Here is a 27,587-nt window from a genome sequence, read left to right on the forward strand (position 1 = left end):
CTTGGTTGGCCTGCTTTGTTGTACAGCTCAAGACTGCCTGCCCAGGGTTGGCACAGCCCACAGTGGGATGCACTAGGCTCCACCACACCAATCGCCAATCAGAAAATTGCTCAACAGATGTGTCTATAGGCCAATCCGATAAACACTTTCCTCAGTTGAAAAATCCTCCTTCCCAAATGCCCCTAGCTTGTGTTAGGTGGACATGAAACTAGCAAATATGCTGTATAATTTAGGTTTTCTTTCTGCACAGATAATTATCAGGAAAATATAGAAGCCAAAGGGTAGTTTATACTGTCATAACTTGTAACTTTGCAAATGAAAGTCATGCCATATACCCATAACTCACTTTCACAGAGCTCCAAATGTGAAAAACAGAAACAGACTACTGACTTTCCCCTCTCCACATATTCAGGACTCTACTTTTAACCGATCTCTGTGGAAAGCTCTTCTTCACAGCTCTGTAATTCTTCATGGTTCTGTAAACCCCCAAAGTTGTGTGTTACATCTAAAGACTCGATTAAAAATTTAACATATTAGATTGCACATCTAAATGTGATGTTATAGTCAGCGTCCTTATATCCAAACATTAAATAGGGTAGGTATTCCTTCTTTGCATCAGAACAATAGGTATGGAATCTGATTCTTTGGCTGTCAAACATATTAAAATCAGTGGTTGTCATTCATTGAGGACATTCCAGGTGCTAGGCCCGGGCTGAAGCACTTTATTGTGCTGTTGGGTTCTCTGTTATAGAAGTGGGGAGACAGAGATGGAGAAATAAGTGAATTTATGTGAACTATATGAAAATATGTGAATTTACTTCATAGACGATGAAGGCATAGATATGGAAATGTTGATCGGGGTTGTGAAGATGCTCAAAGGTAAGTACATCACTACATGAGGCCACGTGACACCACGTGAGACTGACAAGCACTGCACTCATTCCTTATTAATTTTCTTTTATTTTGTTGACTGGATTCTCTTTAAGTGTGTGCTACTTACACAAACATGCATGTAACAAGCTTTGATCAGAACCACCACCTATTTAGCCCTGTCCTGTCTTCTTTCCCCAATTATCTTTTATTCTCTACGAGTCCTCCTTTTCCTTTTATGTCCAGTTCCTATTTTTAAGTTTTATAAAGTCCACATATGAAACTATATTTTTGAGTACAGCTTATTTTGTTTAACATGATGATCTCTAGTTTTTATCCATTTTACTTTAAATGAAAATAATTTGTCTTCTTTATTGCTAATAAAACTTAATGGCTGAATAAAACTCTGCTGTGCATATCAACGTCAACCACATTTCTCACTGTATTAATTCACTGATGGACATTTGCTGGTTTTGTAACCTGGCTATTGTGAGTGGCTATAAAAAACATGGTACCTAATTATAGCTGACCTTAATACTTTGGGATATATGCTTAGAAATACAAAGCTGGATCATATGAAAACTTTTGTGGTTTTTTCCCCCTCAAAGAATCGCCATACTGAGCTCCATAGTGGTTAGAATAATTTCCATTCCCTCCCCATGGTATACAACTGTTCCTTTCCCCCTAGTTCCTTGACACAATTATTGTTTTAATACTTCTTTATAATAATCTAATCTTTATTAAATTGGTTATGTTTACTACTTGTTGAGGTGATTGTAAACTAAAAGGCAGAGGCTTGGAGAGATGTCTCAAAGGTTACAAGCATCAGCTGGCCTTCCAGAGACTCAAATTTGGTTCTTAACACCTTCAGGCAGCTCACAAAAGTTTGTAATTCCAGTCCCAGAAGGTCTGATGACCTCTTCTGGGTTTTGTGGGCACTGATAGATGTGAGACCCAGTCATACATGAAGCAAAATACACATATGCATTAAAAATCCTTAAAAAAAAGACAGAGAGACAGCTCAGCGATTAAGAGCATTGACTGTGTTTCCAGAGGTCCTGAGATCAATTCCCAGCAACCATTTGGTGGCTCACCACCATCTGTAATGGAACCTAACGCCCTCTTCTGGTTTGTCGGAAGAGAGCAACAGTGTACTCACATAAATAAATCTGGAAAAAATAAATGGCAAACAAAAGTTAAAAATGAAGGGGTTGGGGATTTAGCTCAGTGGTAGAGCACTTGCCTAGCAAGCGCAAGGCCCTGGGTTCGGTCCCCAGCTCCGGAAAAAAAAAAGAAAAAAGAAAAAAAAAGTTAAAAATGAAAAGAAATCATCTCCATTTGTGCCTTCCTCATGTGACTCTCATACAGAAAACTGCTTTTAAAAGTACCTAGTCTTAGTTCTTTCATAATCAATTACATAGACTTAAATAATATACCACAGTGCTATTTATATTTATAGTGGTAACTGCCAAGCCTCTTGATGTCTGACTTTTATATTCCTAAGAATTATTAAAGCTCCTAAAGAGGTTTTGTTCATATAGGCCTTACCTATTAAAATGTACTAAGTTAGAATTAGGAAAAATTAAAATATTTACATGATAATTTGTTAAAAATAACAATACTAAAACAATTACATTTGTATATAAATTGCATGCTTTTTATAAAAGTTTTTTTCTTAAAACTTAGTGAGTACAGTGTTCTGCAGTTTTGTCAGTACCTTATTGAATTATCATATCTTCTTGAATTTGACAGGGTAGCATATATTTCAACAAAATATATGACAAAAATATGTGACCTGGCTGGTGGTAGGAATGTAAATTAGTTCAGTCACTGTAGAAAGGCATGGAAATATGGAAAAAGTTAGCAATACGACTTCCATGTGATCCATGACTGAGTTCATACAAAAGAAAGCTTAGCATAAGGATACCTGTGTACCATGTGTATCGGGGCACTAGCCATAGTCACCAAATTATGGAATTAGTCATCAGTAGGTAAGCAAATAAAATGTGGTATTTTTTCATATTAAGGCTTTATTAAACCATAAAATGAAACAAATTGTGTTGTTTTCAGGAAAATGGATGGAATTTGAGGTCATCATGTGAGTTACATAAGCCAGTTCCAAAGTCAGGGATCATATATCTTTTCTGACACAGAGACTGGGTTCCAGAGGGATGGGGTGGAAAGCCATTTAAATTTTGTCTAGGGGACTTGGGAAAGAGAATGACAAGAGCACACGTCATCATTGCCATACATTAGGTTACTTTTGAGAATATTTTTATAGGAATAAAAAAATCCCATTTTATGTGTTCATCTTATTTTAGCATAAATCTATTTTTTTTAAGATTATAAAAGACAGAGGCTAACTGACTAGATACATAAACAGGACAGGATCCAGCATTTTGCTGCATACAGAAAACACACTTCGGGGACAAAGACAGATACTACCTCAGAGTAAAAGGCTGGGAAAAAATTTCCAAGCAAATGACCCCAAGAAACAAGCTAGAGTAGCCATTCTAATATCAAATAAAATCAACTTTCAACCAAAAGTTATCAAGAAAGATAAGGAAGAACACTTTATACTCATCAAAGGAAAAACTACCAAGATGAACTCTCAGTTCTGAACATCTATGCTCCAAATGCAAGGGCACCCACATTCATAAAAGGAACTTTACTAAAACTCAAAGCACACATTGTACCTCACACAGTAATAGTGGGATACAACACCCCACTCTCAACAATGGACAGATCATGGAAACAGAAACTAAACAGAGATACAGTGAAACTACAGAAATTATGAACCAGATGGAGTTAGCAGATATCCTAAAACAAAAGAATATACCTTCTCAGCACCTCATTTCATCATCTTCAAAATTGACCAAAACAGGCCTCAACAGATACAAGAAGATTGAAATAATCCCATGCATCCTATCAGATCACCATGGACTAAGGTTGGTCTTCAATAACAACAAAAACAAGAGAGAGCCCACATACACATGGAAGCCAAACAGCACTTTACTCAATGATATTTTGGTCAAGAAAGAAATAGAGGAGGAAATTAAAGACTTTTTAGAATATAGTGAAAATGAAGGCACATCATACCAAAATTTATGGGACATAATGAAAGCAGTGCTAAGAAGAAAACTTATAACTCTGAGTGCCTTCGAAAAGAAACTGGAGAGAGCATACACTAGCAGCTTGACAGCACACCTGAAAGCTCTAGAACAAAAAGAAGCAACTATACCCAAGAGGAGTAGAGGGCAGGAAATAATCAAACTCAGGGCTAAAATCAACCAAATAGAAACAAAAAGAACTATACAAAGAATCAACAAAACCAGGAGCTGGTTCTTTGAGGAAAATCAACAAGATAGATAAACCTTTAGCCAGGCTAACCACAGGGCACAGAGACAGTATCCAAATTTACAAAATCAGAAATGAAAAGGGTGACATAACCACAGAAACTGAGAAAAATAAAAAATCATCAGATCCTACTACAAAAGCTTGAAAATCTGGATGAAATGAACAATTTTCTAGACAGATATCAGGTACCAGAGTTAAATTAGGATCAGATAAACCATCTAAGCAGTCCGATAGCCCCTAAAGAAATAGAAGTAGTCATTAAGTGTCTCCCAACCAAAAAAAAAAAAAAAAAAAAAAAAAAAAACCCAAACCAAAACCGAAACCAGAAAAAAAAAAACCCAAAAACCCAAGACCAGATGGGTTTAGTGCAGAATTCTATCAGACCTTCAAAGAAGGCCTAATACCAATACTCTTCAAACAGAAGGAACACTATCCAATTCATTCTACAAAGCCACAGTTATACTATACTTGAACCACACAAAGACCAACAAAGAAAGAGAACTTCAGACCAATTTTCTTTATGAATATCTATGCCAAAACACTCAATAAGATTCTCGCAAACCCAATCCAAGAACACATCAAAACGATCATCCATCATGATCAATTAGGCTTCAACACAGGGATACAGGGATGGTTTAATATGTGAAGAAAACATAATATAATGTAATCTACTATATAAACAAACTCAAAGAAAAAACCACATGATCATCTCATTAGATACTAAGAAAGCCTTTGACAAAATTTGGCACACCTTCATGGTGTTGGAAAGATCAGGTATTCATGGTCCATACCTAAACATAGTAAAAGTAGTATACACCAAACCAGTAGCCTACATCAAACTAAATGGAGAGAAACTTGAAGCAATTCCACTAAAATCAGGGACTAGAAAAGACTGCCCACTTTCTCCCTACCTATTTAATATAGTACTCAAAGTCCTAGCCAGAGCAATTAAACAACAAAAAGAGATCAACGGGATACAAATTGGAAAGGAAGAAATCAAAATATCACTATTTGCAGATGATCTGATAGTATACTTAAATGACCCCCAAAATTGCACCAGAGAACTCCTACAGCTGATAAACAACTTCAGCAATGTGGCTGGATATAAAATTAACTCAAAGAAATCAGTAGCCTTCCTCTACTCAAAGGATAAACAGGCTGAGAAAAAAATTAGGGAAAACTCACCCTTCATAATAGTCACAAATAATATAAAATATTTCGGTGTGACTTTAACCAAGCAAGTGAAAAATCTGTATGACAAGAACTTCAAGTCTCTGAAGAAATAAATCGAAGAAGATCTCAGAAGATGGAGAGATTTCCGATGCCCATGGATTGGTAGGATTAATATACTAAAAATGGCAATCTTGGGAAAAGCAATCTACAGATTTAATGCAGTCCCCATCAGAATTCCAACTCAATTCTTCATAGAGTTAGAAAGAGCAATTTACAAATTCATTTGGAGTAACAAAAAGTCCAGGAAAGCAAACAATAAAAGAACTGGGGGAATCACCATCCCTGACCTCAAGCTATATTACAGAGCAGTAGTGATAAAACTGTATGATATTGGTACAGAGACAGGCAGGTAGATCAATGGAATAGAACTGAAGACCCAGAAATGAACCCACATACATATGGTCACTTGATCTTTGACAAAGGGGCTAAAACTATCCAATGGAAAAAAGACAGCATTTTCAACAAATGGTGCTCGTTCAACTGGGGGTCAGCATGTAGAGGAGCACAAATCGACCCATTCTTATACCCTTATACAAAGCTCAAGTCCAAGTGGATCAAAGACTTCCACTTAAAACCAGATACACTGAAACTAACAGAAGAGAAAGTGGGGAAGAGCCTCGAACACATAGGCACAGGGGAAATTTTCCTGAACAGAACACCAATGGCTTATGCTCTAAGACCAACAATAGACAAATGGGACCTCATAAAATTTCAAAGCTTCTGTAAGGCAAAGTACACTGTCAATAGGACAAAACAGCAACCAACAGACTGAGAAAAGATCTTTACCAATCCTACATCTGATAGAGGACTAATATTCAATATATACAAAGAACTCATGAAGTTAGACTCCAGAGAATCAAATAATCTATTAAAAATAGGGAATAGAGCTAAACAAAGACTTCTCAGCTGAGGAATGCCTGAGAGGTATCAAAAGAAATGTTCAACATCTTTAGCCATCAGGGAAATGCAAATCAAAACAACCCTTAGATTCCACCTCACACCAGTCAGAATGGTTAAGATAAAAAAAAAGCTCAGGTGACTGAGGATACTGGCAAGGATGTGGAGAAAGAGGAACACTCTTCCATTATTGGTGGGATTGCAAGCTGGTACAACCACTGTGGAAATCAGTCTTGAGGTTTTTCAGAAAAATTGAACAGAGTACTTACTACCTGAGGACCCAGCTATACCACTCCTGATCATATACCCAAAAGATGCTCCACCATATAACAAGGACACATGCTCTACCATGTTCATAGTTGCCTTATAATAGCCAGAAGCTAGAAAGAACTCAGATGTCCTTCAAGAGAGAAATGGATACAGAAAATGTGGTACATTTACACAATGGAGTACTACTCAGCTATTAAAAAACAATGACTTCATGAAATTCTCAGACAAATGGAACTAGAAAATATCCTATGCAAGGCAACCTAATCACAAAAGAATACACATGATATGCATTTATTGATAAGTGTATATTATCCCAAAAGCTAAGAATACCCAAGATTCAATTTACAGACTATATGAAGCTCAAGAAGAAGGAAGCCCAATGTGAAGATTCTTCAGTCCTTCTTAGAAGGGGGAACAAATTACTCAGAGGACAAAGTGTGAAGCAGAGCATGAAGGAAAGGCCATCCAGAGACTGCCACACCTGGGGATCCATCCCATGTACAGTCACCAAACCCAGGTGCTATTGCTGTTGCCAAGTAGTGTGTTCTGACAGGAGCCTGATATAAGCTGTCTCCAGAGCGGTTCTGTCAGAGCCTGACAAATACAGAGGCGGATGCTTGCAGCCAACCTCTAGACTGAGAATGGGGTCTCCAATGGAGAAGTTAAAGGACTGAAGCAGCTGAAGGGGTTTGCAACCATAGGAGGAACAACAATATCAACCAACCAAACCCCATCAGAGCCCTCAGGGACTAAACCACCAACCAAAGAGTACACATGGAGGGATCCACAGCTCCAGCTGCATATGTAGCAGAGGATGGCCTTGATCCTCTATCAGTGGGAGGAGAGGCCCTTAGTCCTGTGAAGGCTTGATGCCCCAATGTAGGGGAATGCCAGGCTGGGGAGGTGGGAGTGAGTGAGTGGGTGGTTGGCGGAGTACCCTTATAGAAGCAGGGGGAGGGTGGATGGGATGGGAGTTTCTGAAGGGGAAACCAGGAAAGGGGATAATGTTTAAAATGTAAATAAAGAAAATATCAAAATTACATAAATATCCAATAAAAAGATTGTTGAAGTAAAATGAAAATTTATATTAATGTGATCTAATAATATATCCATAGAAAACTCACTGTGTGGAATATTTCAATAGTATCCATATAGTCTGTGTTAGTATATTGAACTCATGTTTTCCTGTCCTGAATCATTTACCATGATCTGCTAGAACAGTTTCTGCTTTGACCATTCTACTGAACAATTCTCACTTTTTATTCTCTACAACAGCAAGACTTTGTATTTGTATGACTAGAAACCATTATAAAATTACCATTTCATGATTCACTTTTCTATATCCTCAAAGAAAAAGTCGATATCACTAATCTGTCCAGCTTTCTGGGCGATATGGGTGTTGAGCTTTCAGAAGAAGAGCAGCGTGAGCTACTCAGTAGTCTTCCAATCAGTGGTGAGTATTTCCGTTATTTTTCTGCCTTTCAAATATGACTTTCAGGGCTGGAGAGATGGCTTAGTGGTTAAGAGCACTGACTGCTCTTCCAGAGGTCCTGAGTTCAATTCCCAGCAACCACATGGTGGCTCACAACCATCTGTAATGAGATCTGATGCCCTCTTCTGGTGTATCGGAAGACAGCTACAGTGTACTCATGCATAAAATAAATGAATAAATCTTTTAAAAAAATTAAAAAAAACATGACTTTCAGAGTTAATTTTAAGGAATCCTGATATTGAATAAGTATGTTTGATTTATTGTTTATTGACTTTGAAAGTTTACAGTAATATCTGGTGCTAAAAGAGCGAATGTGTTTACAAGTGTTTATTTACAATTTGGACATTTAAATAAATGAACTTTTTAAGCATATAGTAGTTGGATTCTAATACTACCGGCTAACCCAGAAACACCTTTGAGGTTATTAGGAAGCCTAACATAGCAGGAAAAAAAAAGGACAGGAAAGGGCATGGAGATAGGCAAGTGAGTGGAAAACAAGAGGAAATGGTCCACTGAAGCTCTGTTTACAAGTTACTAAGAACACTGGATTGTAGAATTTATGTCATTTAAAACATTCAGGTTAAATAGTCACAGTAGTAAAGGAAACCTTCATAGCACATGCTGTAGAGCAGTTTGGTGATTTAACAGTTATTTAAAGAGTAAAAAATAAATAGCTATTCCTACTCCCTCATGTTGAATTAGCAACGTCAAAGTAGACGTGTAAAAGAAGTAGGTCTAATTCTTGTGATTTATTTTTAATTTGCTCATATATCACATGCTAAGTGCTATATGAGGCTCAAGAAATACAAAGAAGGAATACATCTATTTCTTCTAGCAAAAGATGTACAATTGTCTTGGAAGCAGGGTGAAATATGAAGAAAATTACATAGTAAGTTCAAAAAAGTGTCACAATATTTTTCGGTGTGGTGGAAAGGAGGGAAATAGAAGGAACTCCTGACTGCATTCAGGCAGCTCTAAGGAGTTGAATCAGATGAGGAAGGTTTTTTTTTTTCTAATTTATTTTAGGAAGTTAAAGCTATAAAAGTAGGCAAAGCTGTATCTCAAAGGGTCTGTACTTCATCCTACAGGCCAAAGCGTAGGAAGAGCGCCAAAGAATTTCTTGGTTGTAAATAACATCATGCTTTGTCCTCTCTACTCCGAAAGTTTCTGGACCAAGGACTAGAGAGTATAACTAAAGAGCCATTTTATATTACAAATGCATTTTCACATACTTGTGAGAGTTAGATACCGTGACACTGTCTACACTGTGTTCACCTAAGTATCTCTAAGGAACAAATGGATAGGGTGAGTGTGCACAGTAGGGTGCTGTAGCCAACCTTTGAGAAGGTGGACAATCTGTCATTTGCAGTAACAGGATAGGCCTGAAAGACAGCACGCAAAGTGATATAAACTGCCAGGGCCCTGCCTTATGTCTTAAGTTAGCATGGTTCTGTCAAGAGGCAAATCATCTGCCTTGTGTCTCATTAGTATTGAAGTTTTGTATAGATAAACCAGACAATGTTTTATCTCCTGTTACTGCACCTACAATAAATTATTCATTCCCAGTTTACGACCTTTAGCTATCAGATAATGGTTTCACAGCCAGACCAGAAGGAATGCTTTCCCTGATCATAAATCCATTTTAAGCCTTCTTTCTATCTTAGTGAAATTAGCTCTTTACACATGAAGGTTTACAGAGCCCGAATTGCAGACTTCTCTATAGAGGGTTCTAGTATAAATTTAGGGATTCTGTAGAATCGTTATTAGGAATTATGAAATCATCAGTTTGTCTACACGGCATTGCTACAAGAGAGTACATCTTTATTGATCTGCAGAAAATCTGCCCAATAGGATGGATGGCCCAGGAATTACTAGACTAATTTAATAAGGACAGGAAAGGCATATCAACAATAAGAATGAATCCTGAGATGAGATTTCTGAAGGCCTTGCAGTTTAGAATTTACCCATTGTAGCCCATGCAAAAATAGTGGGCTGTCTCCACCAAAGACACCTGCTAGCTTTTGCCTCTCCCAGGTGGCTCCTGACAATAACCACCTGACTTCCCTTACATGTGGAATCCGTGTGTGTCTATATGCATGTGCATGCATATGCATCTGTTTCTCCTGCATTTCCTTTCTTTATTTTTTCTATGTTTGTCTGTTTGGTTTGTTTTTATTATGGTTTGTTTGTTTGTTTGTTTGTTTGTTGGCTTGTTTGTTTTCTAAAGAGAGAAGAACGAGGTCATGAAGTTGGGTGGGTGGGAGGTAGGGAGAATCTGAGAGGAGATGAGGGAGGATAAACCGTGATCAGAATAGTGTATAAAAATTACTTTCAATAAAAGGGGCTTATTTAAGCGGAAAAAAAAAAGAGTCAAACTCATAAGTAGAAAGAGACAATAAAACGACAGATAACAACATGCTCAACATATGCTGATACAATAAACTTAAAAAATAATCTTTGAGAAGGAAGATTAATTTGGGAGATCTGACATAAATCGTGGCAACTATAATGAGTGACAGTGAATTACATACTAAGTTGCTAAGAGGGGGGCCAATGAGGTGGCTCGATGAGTAATGGCAAATCAAATTTTGCAGATTCGCTTTTTTTAATACTACCTTTCAGAAGTTATGGTGATTTGAGTTTGAATTCCAACATCATTACTGCCTTTGTTTCTTTTCCCACAGCTGAAGGGAAGATAAGTCAGCTTCAGCTGGTAGATTTGATCAAGAATCTACAAGGTAAGTAAAAGGAATGATATTACAATTTTAAGTCATTGTGATTATCATTTTAATAATTTAATGTTATCTATGATTATAAACATGCATATTCATAATATACAAACGTGGAAACTATATGGAAGAAATAAAAAGGACAAGAGAAAACCAAAACCAAGTAAGAAAATAACAATATTCATCCTTCAGTATGTTTTCTTCTATTCTCATATTATAGATTGAGGTTTTTTTGTTCATAGTATTTTGGGTTATAAAGTGATAAGTATTTTATTGATGGGTAATCTATATCCATTGATACTTTTTTCCACAGCAGAGATTCTATACCATTGTAACATTGAACATCTTCTAAGATATCTTTTAAATTTATTTCTAAATCATATATTTACTCTGGCTTTCATTTTTTTGGAACTGCATGAAATGCTAATCTCATAAGCCCTCAATAATCAAATTATTTTAGTTGCTTAGTAACTAATTGGAAATCTAGAAAATGGACTGAGTTAGAGGGGACAGATACCATTCCTAGTTTAGGTAATAACCAATAGCAAAATAATTGAATTATTTTCTTCATGTGTAATTTATTGGTAGGCAATTACCAATTTCACAACTTTTTTTTTTAGTCTTATCAGGTATAGTTTCGACCTTGAAGAGGATTAATGGTATTTGACTTTGATATTTATTTTGTGTCATCTTTGAAAAGCATTTCATCAGACAGCCTTACTTTGCACTTTGAAACTGGGAAGCAAATGCTTAGACATAGAATGTGTGTGCCCAAGCATCCTATGGGCGTGGGTGTGAAACCATTATGAATTGTGTGAAAATATATCTGTCTCATTTTTCTTAAGGTGGGAAGGTCGACGTTGAGAAGTTAGACAGCGCCCTGGAGAAGATGGGAATGGAACTCACAAGCAAAGAATTTCAGCATCTGCAAGAACACCTACCAGTTGACAGTAAGCATTTCTGCTGCCGCGGGTCTTATCTGAGGGCTTAGATGTATGTATGAGGAGGCATCAGCTACATTCTTTCTCTGTATTGGAGCTTTGTGACCCACTCAGAAAAATCATGTCTTGAACTTGAATTTATCAATGCATTGCCCTTTCCATTAGAGGAGGTCAGAGATCTCTCTTCAAAGCAGTAGAAGAAAAGGCGTGTTTCAATGCCATCCACTCCCCATGGCTATCCTTAGAAAGGTCTTTTGGAAATCCTGCTGGAGTTAATGTGGCTTTAAGTTTCGAAGGTTCCTTTTCATGCTCTTAGGCCTTTAAAATATAGGCATGGATGTGTTGGAGGGCGGGGACTTGGGAGAGGCTGGAAGAAGGAAGCAGGGGTGGGGGGCAATGTAATCACGTTTTAAAATTTACAAAAGTAAAAACAAATAGATCAAAATATATAATGTGAATTCATTAAAATTGTTTTTTATAATTCTTTGATAGAATTGGCAAGTATAAGTAATACCTCAGAATGTCTCTGCTGGGAGTGACTTAGTTTAGGAGAAAAAAAAATAAAGAAAATTTACAAACATTGAATAGAAATAGAAGGGAGGAGAACGCCTGAAAGAAAGACAGCAAGGAGGGCTGGAGTCAAGGAAGAGAGTAGGTAACTCCATCCAAGAGTTCTTAGACTAGAAATAGGGATAAACTGAAGGATCATGGGTAGGATCTGGTCCTTCTTCTAGTACTGCAGTGTCCTGGTTCTAAGATTCTTTGTTTAATATATTAAAAATATTTTAGTGGATTTGCATTTGGTTTTTAAAATTTTTTTTTATTATAGCTGATGGGAAGGTAGCTCTAAATATACTTCTGGGTGAAGTCAAACGTCTTAAAAAAAAGGGTAAGTACAAAATTATCACTACAATAAGAAATCTTAATCTGTACTAATGAGCTCTTTAATATAAGTGACATACAGTAGTTTGGTTCTTGGCAATCTGAAAATCAGTATTTATTGCAGTTTTGACTAGGAATCAAGACTTTGTTAACAATGTTGACCGCTGTCCAGGTAGCCTAGACAACAAAATAACCTATTCATTTAGCTAAAGTTTTAGTATTGGATTGTTTACTCTCAGTTTGGTAATTGATTCAGGCAGTCTTCACTGAGTCTTAAGTTCTAGGTCCCTCTCTAGGTATAGAGATGTAGTGTGGAGTCAGACAACGACCTTGTATTCATGGAACTCACATTCTCTTGACAACCGGGGCAGGAAATAACAGCAAAAAAATGAAAACGAATATACTATTTTAAAAAAAAGTGGTATGGCCAGCAGCAACAGAGGGCTGATTTACCTCAGGGTTGGCAGTTACAGAATGCCAGCCTGACAGAGTGTTGCCTGAGTTGAAATCTGCAGCCAGCTTCCTTTTAAAACCTTGGCCAGGGAGACATTTCATCAACATAAGTTGAGTGGAATAAAGTTTGCTTCCAATTCTGGTATCAAATCTCATTTTATTTTGTTTTGGTTTTGTTTTTTATTGGATATTTTATCATTTACATTTCAAATGTTATCCCCTTTCCAGGGGTCCCCTCCACAAATCCCCTATCCCATTTCCCCTCCTCCTACTTCTATGAGGGTGCTCCCCCACCCACTCCCTCCTCAAGACCCCAACATTCCCCTACACTGGGGCATTGAGCTTTTACAGGACCAAGGGCCTCCCCTCCCATTCAAGCCAGATAAGGCTACATATGCGGCTGGAGCCATGGGTGATTTTTAACATAGTAATAATAGTACATGGGCGTTGTTCCTGTACCATGGAATTTTCAAAGTTTGTTCCCTTTCCTAAGAAGGGATAGTCTATGTCAGTAGCCATGACACCATTTTAGAGAAAATGGGAATGATGTCTCTGACAAAACATCTGAAGAATTGGAACAGCACTTGGAAGGCAACCGTGAACGTCTGCAACTCCTCAGGACTTGAGATAGGGTGTTTAGGATGCACAATCCTGGAATGTGAGCTCCCCAAAGACAATTGGACATACCTTAAGAAACTCTTGAAAAGGACAAATTCTCTGTAGCTGAAATAAGCCTCACTTTTATGGTATTCTGGGGTAGCTTGTGTTTCTTAATCTAAAGCCAACAACACAAAACTGTACCCTATTCTGCATCCTGGAAAAGAAAGTTACAACATGGAACCGGGGGTGTCTTTCCTTAGTGCTGAATTCGAGCAAAGGGGAAAAAAGAGACAGGTAAAAGTACAAACAAAGATATTTTGGGAATTAGAAACACAAGATTAACAAAAGTCATCACCGAAGACTGAATATAGTTACAGTCAGTTTAAACAACACTGGTATGGTGCTGAGGAAGTGGCTCTGCTGGTGAAGTGCCATCCTACTCAAGTAGGAGCCTATGAAGTGTGCATCTGTAATCTCAGTGCTGGGGACTTAGAGACAGGTGAAGTCATGCAGCTCACCGGCCAGCCGGATAGCCAGTTGGTTAGCTCTAGGTTCAGTGAGCGATTAAGTCTCAATAATTAAGGAGGAGGAGTTGAAGATACTCTACATCAATGTGCACATAATATGTACACACACACACACACACACACACACACACACACACACACACACAGAGAGAGAGAGAGAGAGAGAGAGAGAGAGAGATAGAGATATGGATGAACAAGCATGACCACACAATACTGGGGGAGGCAGGGTTGTGATGCCTTTAAATCCTGATTCAGATTGGTTTGGTGGAATGGAACAAGGGCTGATTTGGAAATCTGAAAGTTTCCCATATTCTGTTCACAATTAAGAATTTCACAGGCTTGAGGGTTTATCTCAATGGTAGAACACTTACCTAGCAAGCTTAAGACCATGAATTCTACCCTCAGATATGAAAAAAATAATAATTTTACAGTCTGCGAAGCTCATTGTGGCCTTTGTGATGTGTTCCTTGTCCTACAGTTGATGGGAAGGTTGGGTTTGGTAAGTTATTGAGTTGTAGCACTGAACACACCTGTCAAGCAGAAGGCTTGGCACTAGACACTGAGCCTTCTGGAACCTTCATCTTGGACCTCTCACAGCTGACTTTTTTCTTCCAAAATAAGTTTTCACTTTTTTATGACTTTTTTTTAAAAAACAAATTTTTAGATATTCAATACATTTAATTCTCTCTTTTTTTTGAGTGGAAAAATCATATTAGAGAGATCACGAAAAAAACAGTCAAAATGATGGATTTGGAGAAGATTGTTTTTTTTTACTTAAGTTTTTTGGTTATTTTTAATTACATGTATGTCTGTGTGGGGTGTGTGCATGTGTGTGCAGGTATCTGCAGAGGCCAGAGAAGAACATCGGATCTCTTGGAGCTGGAGTTACAGGTGACAGTGAATGCCTGATGTGGATGCTGGAAACTGAACTCCGGTCTCTGCATGAGCAGCAAGCTCTTCTAACCATTCCTTTATGCCTGCTTTTAAATTTTTGACGCATTGTTCTAATGCCCTAATGCAGTTTAACATTGCAACTCTTAACACCAAAGAGTGTGGGAGCTACTTCAGAAGAGCTCCTTTCTCATGTTCTTATGCTATGGGAAGGAAATGAAAAATGTGACTATAACAAGAATCATGTTAGTTCCCCATGTTGTGTTTTACAATTAAGAATTGTGCATTCACTCTCTTGCTCTCTTGCTCCTCTCTTGCTCTCTTCCTCTTACCTTCTTCCCCTTGGTCCCCTCTCTCCCTATTCCCTTCCTCCCTTCTCTCCACATGCTCATGGCTGACCTCTACTCTTCTATTTCTCTCTCTCTCTCTCTCTCTCTCTCTCTGCCCCTAATACCCTCTTAACTCCCATCCCCATGCCCTGAATAAACTCTATTCTGTACTAAAAAATAATAATAAGAAGAATTTTGCATAGTTTGTGAACCCTCTGTGATCCCTGGTTTGTGCTTCACCTTACAGTTCAACTTAGCACACCACTGATGGAAGTTCCACATATTTCAGGTAAGAAGATACAGGATGGGGGAGGTACTAATGCTTTAAATAGATATTCTTGCCAAGAATGCTGGTATGTGCCTATACTCTCAGGACTCAGGGCTGAGGCTAGGAGCTTGAAAGTTTTAGGTTACCTGAAGCCTAGCTTTCAAATAAAAATTGTATTTGTTGTTTGTATGTGTATGCACATGTGTGTTTATGTGTGTGGATGTGTATGGGCACATGTTTCAGAGAGTGTTAGAGGGCAGCATTTGGGAGTTGGTTCTGTCCCTCTACTGTGGGATCTGGAGACCAAACTCAGGTCATCAGGTCATTGGCCCAGGCTGAACTTTATGCGCCTAGAAAGCCCTGAACAGATTCAGTGAAGGCTCCTTCTTCATTATCATTTTTCTTCAGCCTCTGAATGTGCAGCTTATGACCAGTTAGATGATGAAGAGATAATTTGGGAGAAGACTTTTTAAAAATACCCAGCAATTTCACAAGGAGCTTGAGCAACTGTCCAGATTTATACGGTATGAAGTAAAAGAAGATGTCTTTAAGTTGAAGATGCTGCGGGCTGAAAGATAATCACTGAGATGGAAAAAGGAGGGAGCAGCAGGCCACTTGGACCACAACAGTAAGAAGTCCTAGTAATTATCGGGGTGGGAACTGGAGCAGAGCCGGAGCGAGAGCCGGAGACAACTCGCCATGCGCACTAAGCCATTCTGGAGGCAAGGTTCTATGAACTTCTAAGAACGTTGAAGAATGGAAAGGCTGTATCTCCAAGAGGCTCACAATGCAAGCAGCTGGAGCTCATGCAGCAGGAGGAGTGCAGGCACTGTGGTGAAGGAAAATAGCGGCAACAGAAATGATATGGCGGCCACAGGAAGTTATTAAGGGAACCTTTCCTAATGTGAAAGCAAAGAGATAAGGATGGGACTCTGGGAGGCACTATGAACTCACACAAGAGAAATCGCTGCCCCGGTGCCCCAGGATGTACTCTAGGTCCGCCAGGATGGCCACTCTGATGCCATAGCAACCTTCGGGAACACCTACCAACAACTGAATGCACTGGCCGAGTTGGAACAACAGGAGGGATTGGAGTAGAAGAACATTGCACGGTGCAGCTCCTGGAGCTGAATTACCTTCAAACAAATGCTGCCAATGCCAATAAAGCTTCCTACAGCCATTAAGAGAAGCACTGTCTTGGATTAGTCATGATTCTCCCCAGGAAAGTGTTAGGGATTCGTCCCAGTAGATGGTTCTCTCCTGTACTGCTGTAGGGAATATGCTACTACACAGATGTATTCTGTAGATAGTACAGTTGAGTAGAACACACCTATCTTAGAGAGGGATGCTGTGATGAGACACCATGACTGTGGAGGAAAAAGTTTACCTCAGCTTACACATCACAGTCTATCATCAAAGGAGGGGAGGAGCCTGGAGGCAGGAACTGAAGCAGAGGTTGTGGAGGAGTGCTGCTTACCGACTTGCTCTCCATAGCTTGCTTAGCCTGCCTTCTTATACAACCCAAGACCACCTGCCCAGGTTGGCAACATACACCGTGAACTGGGTCTTCCCAAATCAATCATTAATCAAGAAAAATGTTTCAAAGGCTTGCTAACAGGCCAATCTCTGGGGGGACATTTTCAAAACTGAGAATCCCTCTTCCCAAAAGACTAGCTTGTGGCAATTTGACACACTGAAATCTTGTCAAATACAAGGTTGGCACTAGACACTGAGTCTGCAGACACCTTGATCATGAATGTCCTATATCCTCAACTAATGTCTTGTTTAGAAATAACTTCTGTTGTCTTTTATTTAAAACATGTGTGGCTTGCTAGACATTCTCAAAACTTCATTTCTTCCATGAATAGAAAAGACCAGATTTGAGAGCTCAGGGAAAACATCAGCATGATGGGCTTGGAGAAGAGTGTTTTAAAGCTCTTATAACACTGATCTAATGGCATAATGTAGCTTTGCATTGTGGTATGTTAATAGAAACAGGATATATGTACTATTATTTTATGGTATGTCCTTTCTCATTTGCTTGTAGTGTGGGGAAGAATTATAGAAATATGACCATGGTGAAAATCATGTCAGTGTCTTATGTTCTGCTTCACAGTTAAGGATTTCTCTTGTGAATTTTATTGAGGACTTTGTGATTTGTCCTAAGGTTGACAGGATTGTTAACTTAGTAAACCACTGAGTGAAATTATACCTGTTCCAGGCAATAAGTTGATATAAAGCTGGGACACTGACACTTTGAAAATATTTTGTAGGGCTGGAGAGATGGCTCAGCAGTTAAGAGCACTGACTGCTCTTCCAGAGGTCCTGAGTTCAAATCCCAGCAACCACATGGTGGCTCACAACCATCTGTAATGGGGTCTGATGCCCTCTTCTGGTGTGTCTGAAGACAGCTACAGCATACTTATATATAATAAATAAATATTTAAAAAGAAAAAGAAAATATTTTGTAGGGGGCTAGAAAGATGGCTCAGTGGCTAAGAACTACTCATACTGCTCCCACAGAAAACTCAGGATTGATTCCCAGCACCCATATCAGGTGACCCACAACGCCTGTAACTCCATTTTTAGAGAAGCCTATGCCTTGCGGCCTTTGTGGACATTTATACTCATATGCACAGTGTAAACACACACACACAATTAAAAATAATAAAAATACATTTAAAATCCATTTTTCCTCTGGTCGTGGTTGTTAATGCCTCTAATTCTAGCCCTTGGGAAGCTGAGGCTGGAAGATAAAGAGTCCAGAGATTAGCTAGGCTATACAGAAAGACTGTGTCAGAGACGACAATGTATACATTTACATGCGTGTTCCTGTGTCTCCACGTTCTTGTGTGTGTGTGCATGTGTGAAAGCTTGAGGTGAAGTTGATATAACATATCAGAGAGACTTGGTTGAGCTGACTCTCACTGCTGACTTCGAACCATCCCAATTTATTTTTAATTTGCTTTCCAGTGCCAGGATTTCTGTTTTGTTGTCAAAAGTTATTCCAGTCTCTGTTATGTTTTCTGAATGGCTTTTCTGTTTTCTTATAGTCCTTTAAATTTCCTTAAAACATCTACTTAAAATTCTTTATTTTAGTTTGTACATATCCATCACTTTATCCTTCCCTCTGTGGTGTGTGTGTGTGTGTGTGTGTGTGTGTGTGTGTGTGTGTGTGTTTGTGTGTGTGTGTAGGGAGGGTGGTCAGAGATTGACATCAAGTGTCTTTCTCAGTCATTTTTCTAATTCTTTACCTCATTCTTCGAGTTTGGGTCTCTTACTGAACCTGGAGCTCACCAGTTGGTTAGGTTGGCTGGCCACGAAGCCCAAGGGATATTCCTATGTTGGGTTACAAACAGGCAGGGCAAATCCAGCTTTTGTGTGGATGTTGGGGATCCACACACCCAGCACCTTATCAAACAGTTTCATCCCCAGACCCTATCCTCAGCATTTGCTGCCTCGTCTTAGCTATTAAACTTGGCCATGGTTTCCCTGCAGTTTTGGAGAACTGGGGATTACAGCATCCTCTCACATCGGGGGTTAAGCTTCTACTCCAACCTTCATAATTTGCCTTTCCTCCTTCTAGAAATCCTAACAGGCTGCCTGTCTTATGAGCTTGTGATCCCTGTTCCTACTCAGCACTGAAGTGCCCCAGATTTCTGCCAGTCCACACTGGTGTATTGTCGCTGTTTGAACACTAGAGACTGCTGTAAGCACAAGCTTGATCCAAATCTGCAGTAGTTGTTAAGGTTAGACTGGATGAGAAAAATGCAGTCCATTCCCAGGTCAGGGTGACCCAGATGCCTTAAACATAGCCACCGACCTGTGTTCAGATACTGCAAGATTCCCCAGGGCTTGGATTCATGATGAGTGTCCATTTTTAATCACCAAATCATACCCCACCCCCACTCCCCTAAAGCAGGAATGAGTCTTTTTTTTTTTTTGTGCGGTACTGCCTCAGAGTTTGGAAGGAAGGAGCTGGACACTCTATGGCTATAAATAAATGGCTTGAAACTTCCATAGGCTGCTGGGGATAATGCTATGCAGACTACAAGCCGATCCAGCGGCAGCATTGGTCTTTGTCGGACACACAGTTTGGAGGCTTTATCCACAGGTAGGGAACAGGGGCTAGTGAGGTCTGTTCAATGTTGGGTTTCAGTTCTTAGGCACTAAATTCCAAGATAATTGGATTCTCTTTAAGCTGTGCTAGCAAAGGTTTGAAGGGGCGGGTATTCCCTTGGCAGCTCACTGAGACAGATTCAAAGCTAGGTCCATGACCACGAGGCCGAGTGGTCATAGGCTTTGTTCAGTATGATATTCCAATCCTGAAGACTGTATTTAGTTTCCTATCTGTTCTCAAGTGGGAAGCATCTCTCTCCATGCTGTGTTTCTTGGAGTTAGGGGAAGGGTGGTATATCAACTCCCTCTTTCCTGTCTCCTCTCACTTGATTTCCTTCACTCTTGTGAAGGTAGTTTCATGTGTGAATAGCTATTCAGACTGGTGATTCCGTTAGAGGATGGATGGCAAGTGCTATTCTGCAGCCATCTTGTGTAGCCTTCTGTTGAATAATTCTTAAATATCTTTCTGGGCTCTAGTCCTAGCTTTTCAAATGAGAGAAAAATTAATTCCAATGACATTCAGAGTGTTCTAGGGAACATATCAGTGAATATCACAGATAAGGAAAGGGAAATGTTGAGTTGGCAAATTTTCCCTCAAAGGAGCTTTGCAGGGAGATGTCTGTGGAATAAAAATATTGAGTATATTGGTTCTAGCAGGCCATTCGCTCACTGTTTTTACAGTCAAAATTAAATAATATCTAACAATGTCATGGAGCTGCTGACAGACCTAAAATCTAAACACACACACACACACACACACACACACACACACACACACACACAAACGCACGAATCTTTACATGTTCTCTGTGTGTGTGTGTGTGTGTGTGTGTGTGTGTGCCATGTGTGCGTGTATATGCATGTGTGCATGGAGACCAAAGGTCAACCTCAGGTATTGTTCCTCACATTGTATTTTGAGGTAGGTCTCACATCAGCATTGGCCTGGGGCACACCGATTAGAGAACTGATCGGAGACTGTGGTTAACGTAGTAATGAAGCTAACTTCTGTTATAATAGAAAATCTGCCCTATTTTGACTCAGAAGTAGTTTCCAAAGTGCATCCACTCCTGATGTGTACTTGGTGAAGTTCTAAGTCTTTTCAGGTGAATAACTTTATCCTTACAGAAGGTCTGTGAGGCAGGTAGGAAACTGGAAATCAAGTTAGATTACCGAAAAAAAATTCCAGTCAGTAATAAATAATAAGGAAAATATTCAAACCAGTGTGTTCTTGTTCCAGCCATAATAATTTCTTTCATCTTGACAGAACATCCTATTTCTTAAAGAAATAATGCGCCGGAAGGTAATTCTGTTACTTTCAGAAATTTGTGGCATGTTGATTTTTCCACAACAGGAATTGCTGGGAGTAGGCTTAATTCTAACCACATTGAATATTGTCTTCTTGCCACAAAAGTATAACTCATATGCAGAAATGAGAAGCACTTCAGCATTAGTTTGAACTTACATGTGTTTTTCTTTTCACTAAGGAAAGACGATGGACATTCAGGACTTGGACACCATGCTCGAGAAGATGGACATCAATCTCACCAAAGGAGAAGTTGAAGAGCTGAAAAGTTACTTCTCAGCTGATGGTGAGTAAGTTTAGATATAGAAAAAAAATGACATTTCAAGAGTTCTTGGAGTTTATATGCTATTATTTCTGAAAACTAGTTAATTTTGTACTCATAAAAAACAATGCATAATCTTAGAAAATCCAATTATAGAATGAGAGCAAAGACTGTCTTCGTTTTCTAAATTTATGTCTAGTGTACTGCATTTGCCTCGCCTGACTCTAAGATCACCTTCCACATCAGTGGATGTGGAAAGCAGAATAAAGCATCGGGAAGAGAAACGAACAGAAAGTCAGCCAATCCCCTTTCCACACTTCCATGTGTTCCTGTGAGCTGATTCTGTCCCCTACCTAGTATTGACGAGGTTTATCTGAGAACACCCGTGATTTGCTATTGTCCCATCTCGTTAGTCTTTATTCATTGTTACTTACTGGAACTTTCTCTTATCAGACAATAGTGATGATCTTTGGGTTGACATTTTGTTTCCTTCATTTCCTTCCCATTCTGTCTTATTCATCTCTAATTTTCATTTTACATGCCATCTCTGAAAATCTTATTAGTCATTTCTTTCCCAGTTACATTCAGGTAGGTTTTATGTAGACTCTGACTTTGGGCTTCAGGATGAGATACAAAAAGGACTGTAAGACAGTTCCACTGGATAGAATAGGTCTGTTAGGGCCTATGAAATGCAGTGTTCTCCTCTCTGGTCTGCTAGTCCTTCATCACAGCCTCATCCCTGTGATTGCCTAAGCTATGAATGGAATGTGTTTTCTTCTTGACCTTTCATATCACGAATTATCTGCTTCACTCACTAAAATGCCAGTTCTTCCTCAGATCGCCATACATATGGTGGATGGACCAATGTGATAAAATGTAGCAAAGTATAACAGTCAGATCTAGAGAGTGAGCAGAAGTTGTTCATTATACAACTCTTTCAACTTCATGGTGTAAAGATGTATAATCCTGGGCCACCAAGATGGCTCAGTGGATAAAAAGTGCTTGCTGTCAAGCCTGAGGACCTGAGTTGATTTCCAGAAGGCAGGGGGAGAAAATTAATTCCTGAAAGCTGTCTTCTGACCTCTGTACACACAGCGCGCACGCACACACACACACACACACACACACACACACACACACCAGAGCACAACACACCAGAGCACAACACACATGCATACATACAGCACAACACACACGCATACTACACACAGCACAGCCTACACTTATACCACACACACACACACACACACACACACACCAGAGCACAACACACATGCATACACACAGCACAACACACACGCATACTACACACAGCACAGCCTACACTTATACCACACACACACACACACACACACACACACACACACGCATGCAAGTACACACTCACAGAGGCAGGCAGGCAGACAGATAAATCCATGATTTCATGAGCTCCTTTTTAGTCTCCTGACCTTTGCCCCCCATTTACACTCACCTTGAAGTTCATGTTTGACAGCTGTTAGGATTGTCGTTGTGTATGAGAGGGAACAAATTGTGTTTAACTTTCTAGGCAAACACTGATGACATTACCAGAATTGAGAGTCTTCACCCAATTAACCTGCATAGATGGTGTTTTATATCATGCTTGCAAGGAAGTATCATAACCCAGAAAGAACATAAATTCCCCTGATTGAGAGAGAATGGTTCATTGGTCAAGGGCCAGTTTACTAACATAGAATCAATCCTTGAGATTGAAGGATCATGTGATTAAAGTTAACCTAAATAATGATGTGTGATATCAAACTTTAGCTAGTTCCTGTCATTACTTAAAATCCATTTGCTTGAATGTTATCTTACAGCTAAGGGGGAGATTGATCTGGACTCACTGGTGAATGTGCTACAAGCTACTACAGGTCAGTGAGAAGTAAAGTTTAGAGTAATTCTTTATACTAAGTTATAGTTTGTATTATAAATATTTTATTGAGATATGACATAAAGTTATTAATATGCATATGTAACCAGCTTAAGATGCACTTATCCATATTCCTGGTTAACCTTCACTTATGATATATTAATCAATAACCTAGAAGATTCTGGTCTCAGTTCATAGACATTCCCCTTGGCTATTTGGAGGTAATTACAGTTGACCCTTATACCCGTAATTTTTACACACTGATTCAATCATTATGATCATAGGATTTTGGAAAACAAATTCATCTGTGTTGAAAGTACAGACTTTTTAGTGCCTCAATATTATTCCTTTACATACTAATATTCTCTTTACATTTTACTAGGCATTACCAATCATGTAGAGTTGTTTGAAAACTTGGTTATATGTAAATTCTGTGTCATTTTACATAAAGGCTTAAAGGTCCAGATTTTTATAATATTTTAAAAAGTCATTTAGTTTGACTAATAATTGTGCTTAATCATGATAAGTTGATACATGCATACAAAATGTACTGATCAAATCAAGGTAATTAACATTCCAATTTCTTTATTATTTCTTTTTATTTGGAACTTTCTGATTCTTCTATTTCTTCATAAAATATGTAATAGGCTATTGCAAACTATAGTCACCCCAGTGTGGAACACTGGAATTTATTCATTATATTTCTGTCTTGATACTATTATTAAACCTCCTATCATCCTTCTCCTGCCGTGATTTGTGACTAATAATCACCATTTACCCTCAACTGAACATTTTAAAACCTTCCACTTATAAAATGGCATGCAGTGTTTGATTTTTCTTATTTCATTTAACATAGTGTCCTCCAGTTCCATGCAGCTTGCTACAAAGTGACAGTATTTCAATCTTCATGCCCAGTAATGTTCTGTTCTGTATACATGTCCCATTTCTTCATCCATTCTCCTGGTTTGTTTTCATCCCTTGGCTGTTGTGAATAGTACTGCAAACAGAAGAAACATGGGTACCTTCTTGAAACAAGGATCTCATCTCCTCCAATAGGCACCTGGATTTGTATGCCAGTACTCTGCTACCTTGGTTGCCGTAGCTCTGTAGCATGTCTTAAAGTAGGTGTGATGCATCAGACCTCTTTTTTTATGTTTAAAATTGCTGGGCTATTTGTCCTCTATTTTGCTTCCAGTACATTTTAGTTTTTATTTTAATTCTGTGACTGATGCCATTGATATTTTGATGGAAATTGTCCTGAATCTATAGATCTCTTTAAGTGATATGAACATTTTACAGTTTTTGTGTGTGTGTGTCTTTTAATGTATGCACAGAAAAGGTCTTTTTTTCCTTTTCTCTTTTTCTTTTCTTTTTTTTCTTTTTTCTTTTTTGACTTTTTCAGTTCCTTTCATCAATGTGCGATGATTTTCACTGTAGAGAGAGGCCTTTCTTTCATTTCCTTGGTTAAACTGATTCCCACACGGACTCTATCACTATGAGTGGAACTGCTTCCATAATTGATTTTTCAGAAAGACTGATACTGATATAAAAATGCTATTGACTTTTTGCATGTTGGTTTTGTATCTCCTAATTTGGCATAATTAAAAACAATTCACTTATTGTTTTTAGTAATTCTTAGCATTGTCTTAGACTTTTCTGCACATAGAATTTTATCACCTGCAAACATGGATGATTTGATTTCAATACTTCTAGCATGGACATGGTCTTATTCCCGGCCTTACATGATCATTTTTTTTTTGGTTCTTTTTTTTTCTTTTTTCGGAGCTGGGGACCGAACCCAGGGCCTTGCGCTTCCTAGGCAAGCGCTCTACCACCGAGCTAAATCCCCAACCCCTTACATGATCTTTCCAGGGTTTTTTAGTCAGTATGAGCTAGCCATTGGCTTGCCATAAATAAACCTTTGTTTGAAGTGGGATCCTTCTATGTGCAATTTATATCTGGTTTACATGATGGAATGCTGAATTTCATTAAATGCTTTTTTTTCTAAAGTCTGTTTTCCTGTCTATAAAATGTCAACTTTCTTATTATCTGGAAGTCTATCATTATTCATGTTAAATACAAACTTGGGCAGTTTATGGATGTTACAGAGAACCATAACATTAATTTTGACTACTTTAGTTTTTAATGTCCCTAATATATCTCTGTAACATCAAGGGAGATATTTCCCCAGCTGCTTCATTTGTAAGAAATGACTTGACCATGGTCACAGCTGTAGCATGAATCCCATGACTCTGATCCTTAGTTCTGTATTCTTTCCCAGTAGATCACTGCCTTCTCCCACACAAAACATGATACAGAGAATATATGGTTGCTTTGGAGAAAGACTTACTTCAAAACCTAATTTTCCTCTTGTAAGTTAATATCAACAATCCATAACCCGTGACAGACAAGTAATAGTTTTCCGAACATCTCTTCCAGTATGACGATATCCGCAATGATCTTCAGAAGAAACTAACACACACTCCCTGGGGCTCCCTTCCAGGAATCCTGGTCATTTACAGAATTCATTGAATATAACTATGCTTTGAAGGCAACTTCTCTTATCATGCTCACAGGCATACTGTCAGAAATTAGCCCACACCTTGAGCATTGGATGTTGAAGACAAGAGCCATTAACTGGCCTCCCAGTTTTCTATCACAGAATTCTCCCAGTGAGGGTGTTGAGTGATCTTAGGATCAAGGGCGAATTGCCTGGAGTATGTTCTCTGATGTTAAAATGACTGAGTCTGGGCCACAGAGTATAGACAACTGTTACTCAGACTTTAGAAAATATAAACCTGAGTATAAAGAAAAATAAATACCACAACTCAGCTGAGTTGTGTCTAAAAACGGTGGATAAAGAGATTAGTTTAGTGAAAATAGTTAGACTCTTAAAAATAGATAAAAATGGAATGGGACAGGATAGCATGGGATGGAATGGGATGGGGTGGGGTGGGGTGATAAAAAGAAAGGAATATTATTAATTTTAAAGAATTAAAGTGAATTTAAAAAAGATTTGACTTGATTTTTGTTCTTTATTCTGTTGGTGAATAATCTTTTTGACATGCTGTTGGAGTATATTTGCTAGTTAATTTTTGAAGATTTTATAATCATAGTCATAGAAATGTTGGCCTTTAGCTCTCTGTTTTTGCTGTTATGACCTTTTTGCTGTTATGTCTGGGTTTATGTCAGTAATATAGAATGAGTTTAGAAGAGTTTTTTTTTCCTTGGATTTTCTTGGGATGATTTGGGGGAAAATGGTCATTAGTTCTTCCCTTAAGGGTTTGTAGAATTCAACATTGAAGTTCTGGATTTTGCTTTGTTGAGAGACTTTTCATTACTGACTCAATTTCATTAACTCATCTTTGGTCTGTCTGTGTTTCTGTGTCTTCTTAACTCAGTGTGGCAGGTTATATGTGTTCAGAAAATTTTCCATTTAAGTTTTCCAATTAATTGGCATGTCTCTAGTAACCCTTTGTAATTGTGATATCACTTTTAATATCTCTTTTTTAGTTTATAAATTTATCTGAATCATTTTTAGTTGACTAGTCTATGTGTAAGGGATTGCCGATTTTGATATCATCTGTAGAAAAGCTATTGTTGATTTCACTCACGTTTTATAATATGTTTTAGTCTGTTTTATTTATTTCTTCACTGATCTTTGGGTTTGATATTCCTCTTGCACTTTTGGAATTTGTTTGTTCTTTCCTTTCTGAGAGCATAGGCTGGATCTGGCCTGTTCATTTGAAATATTACTCTTTGATTTTGGTGTTGGTGCACATTCCTTTAAAGTTTCTTCTTACTAGGTCTTTTGCTTCTTGGCTGTATGCCATAAGCTGTGCTTCCAATTCCACTTATTAGATAATTTTAACTTTCCAATTTGTTTCAGTGACCCACGTAGCTGGTCTTCAGCTACTTTGTGGGTTCTTTCTTTTACCTCTGTCTGACATTTTCAAACCCCATAACACCACACAGAAGATAAAAAAAAGGATAGAAGGGAAAGGAGTGACATCATCGTTAGACGACTTCCTGCTGATCAGGGGTGTTGAGTTCCTTGGGGGTAAGTTTGATCTTCACCTTCAGGACATCTAATTTTTTCTTTTTGCTATTTCTTCTTTGCGTGTAGTTTCTTAACATACCACAACCAACAACTCACCACAGCCGACAGCAACCCATCTATGGGGACTCTATCATTTATAAACCTGCTGAAGTCTCCAGTGCTCCAAATGTCACACAGTTGCAGAAACTATCTGCAGGTGGCAAGACCTGTATGGTG

General features: G+C 38.5%; 1 protein-coding gene across 9 annotated transcripts in view; it reads left to right on the top strand.

Moving 5' to 3' along the window:
• Efcab3 (EF-hand calcium binding domain 3) overlaps window positions 1-27,587 on the top strand; it is a 492,651-nt gene that overhangs the window by 152,964 nt on the left and 312,100 nt on the right. For 8 of the 9 annotated variants that reach the window (XM_039086129.2, XM_039086123.2, XM_039086125.2 and 5 more), the window contains 8 exons: window positions 826-879; window positions 7,979-8,080; window positions 10,804-10,857; window positions 11,694-11,798; window positions 12,619-12,678; window positions 15,719-15,760; window positions 21,343-21,447; window positions 23,259-23,312. In XM_039086129.2, the coding sequence (XP_038942057.1) occupies window positions 826-879; window positions 7,979-8,080; window positions 10,804-10,857; window positions 11,694-11,798; window positions 12,619-12,678; window positions 15,719-15,760; window positions 21,343-21,447; window positions 23,259-23,312 (576 nt within the window). Of the gene's footprint in view, window positions 1-825; window positions 880-7,978; window positions 8,081-10,803; window positions 10,858-11,693; window positions 11,799-12,618; window positions 12,679-15,718; window positions 15,761-21,342; window positions 21,448-23,258; window positions 23,313-27,587 lie in introns of those variants that run through there. The other variant, XM_039086131.1, reaches the window with a different exon arrangement.

The sequence above is a fragment of the Rattus norvegicus genome, chromosome 10 (assembly GCF_036323735.1).
Source record: "Rattus norvegicus strain BN/NHsdMcwi chromosome 10, GRCr8, whole genome shotgun sequence".
NCBI classification, from domain to species: domain Eukaryota; kingdom Metazoa; phylum Chordata; class Mammalia; order Rodentia; family Muridae; genus Rattus; species Rattus norvegicus.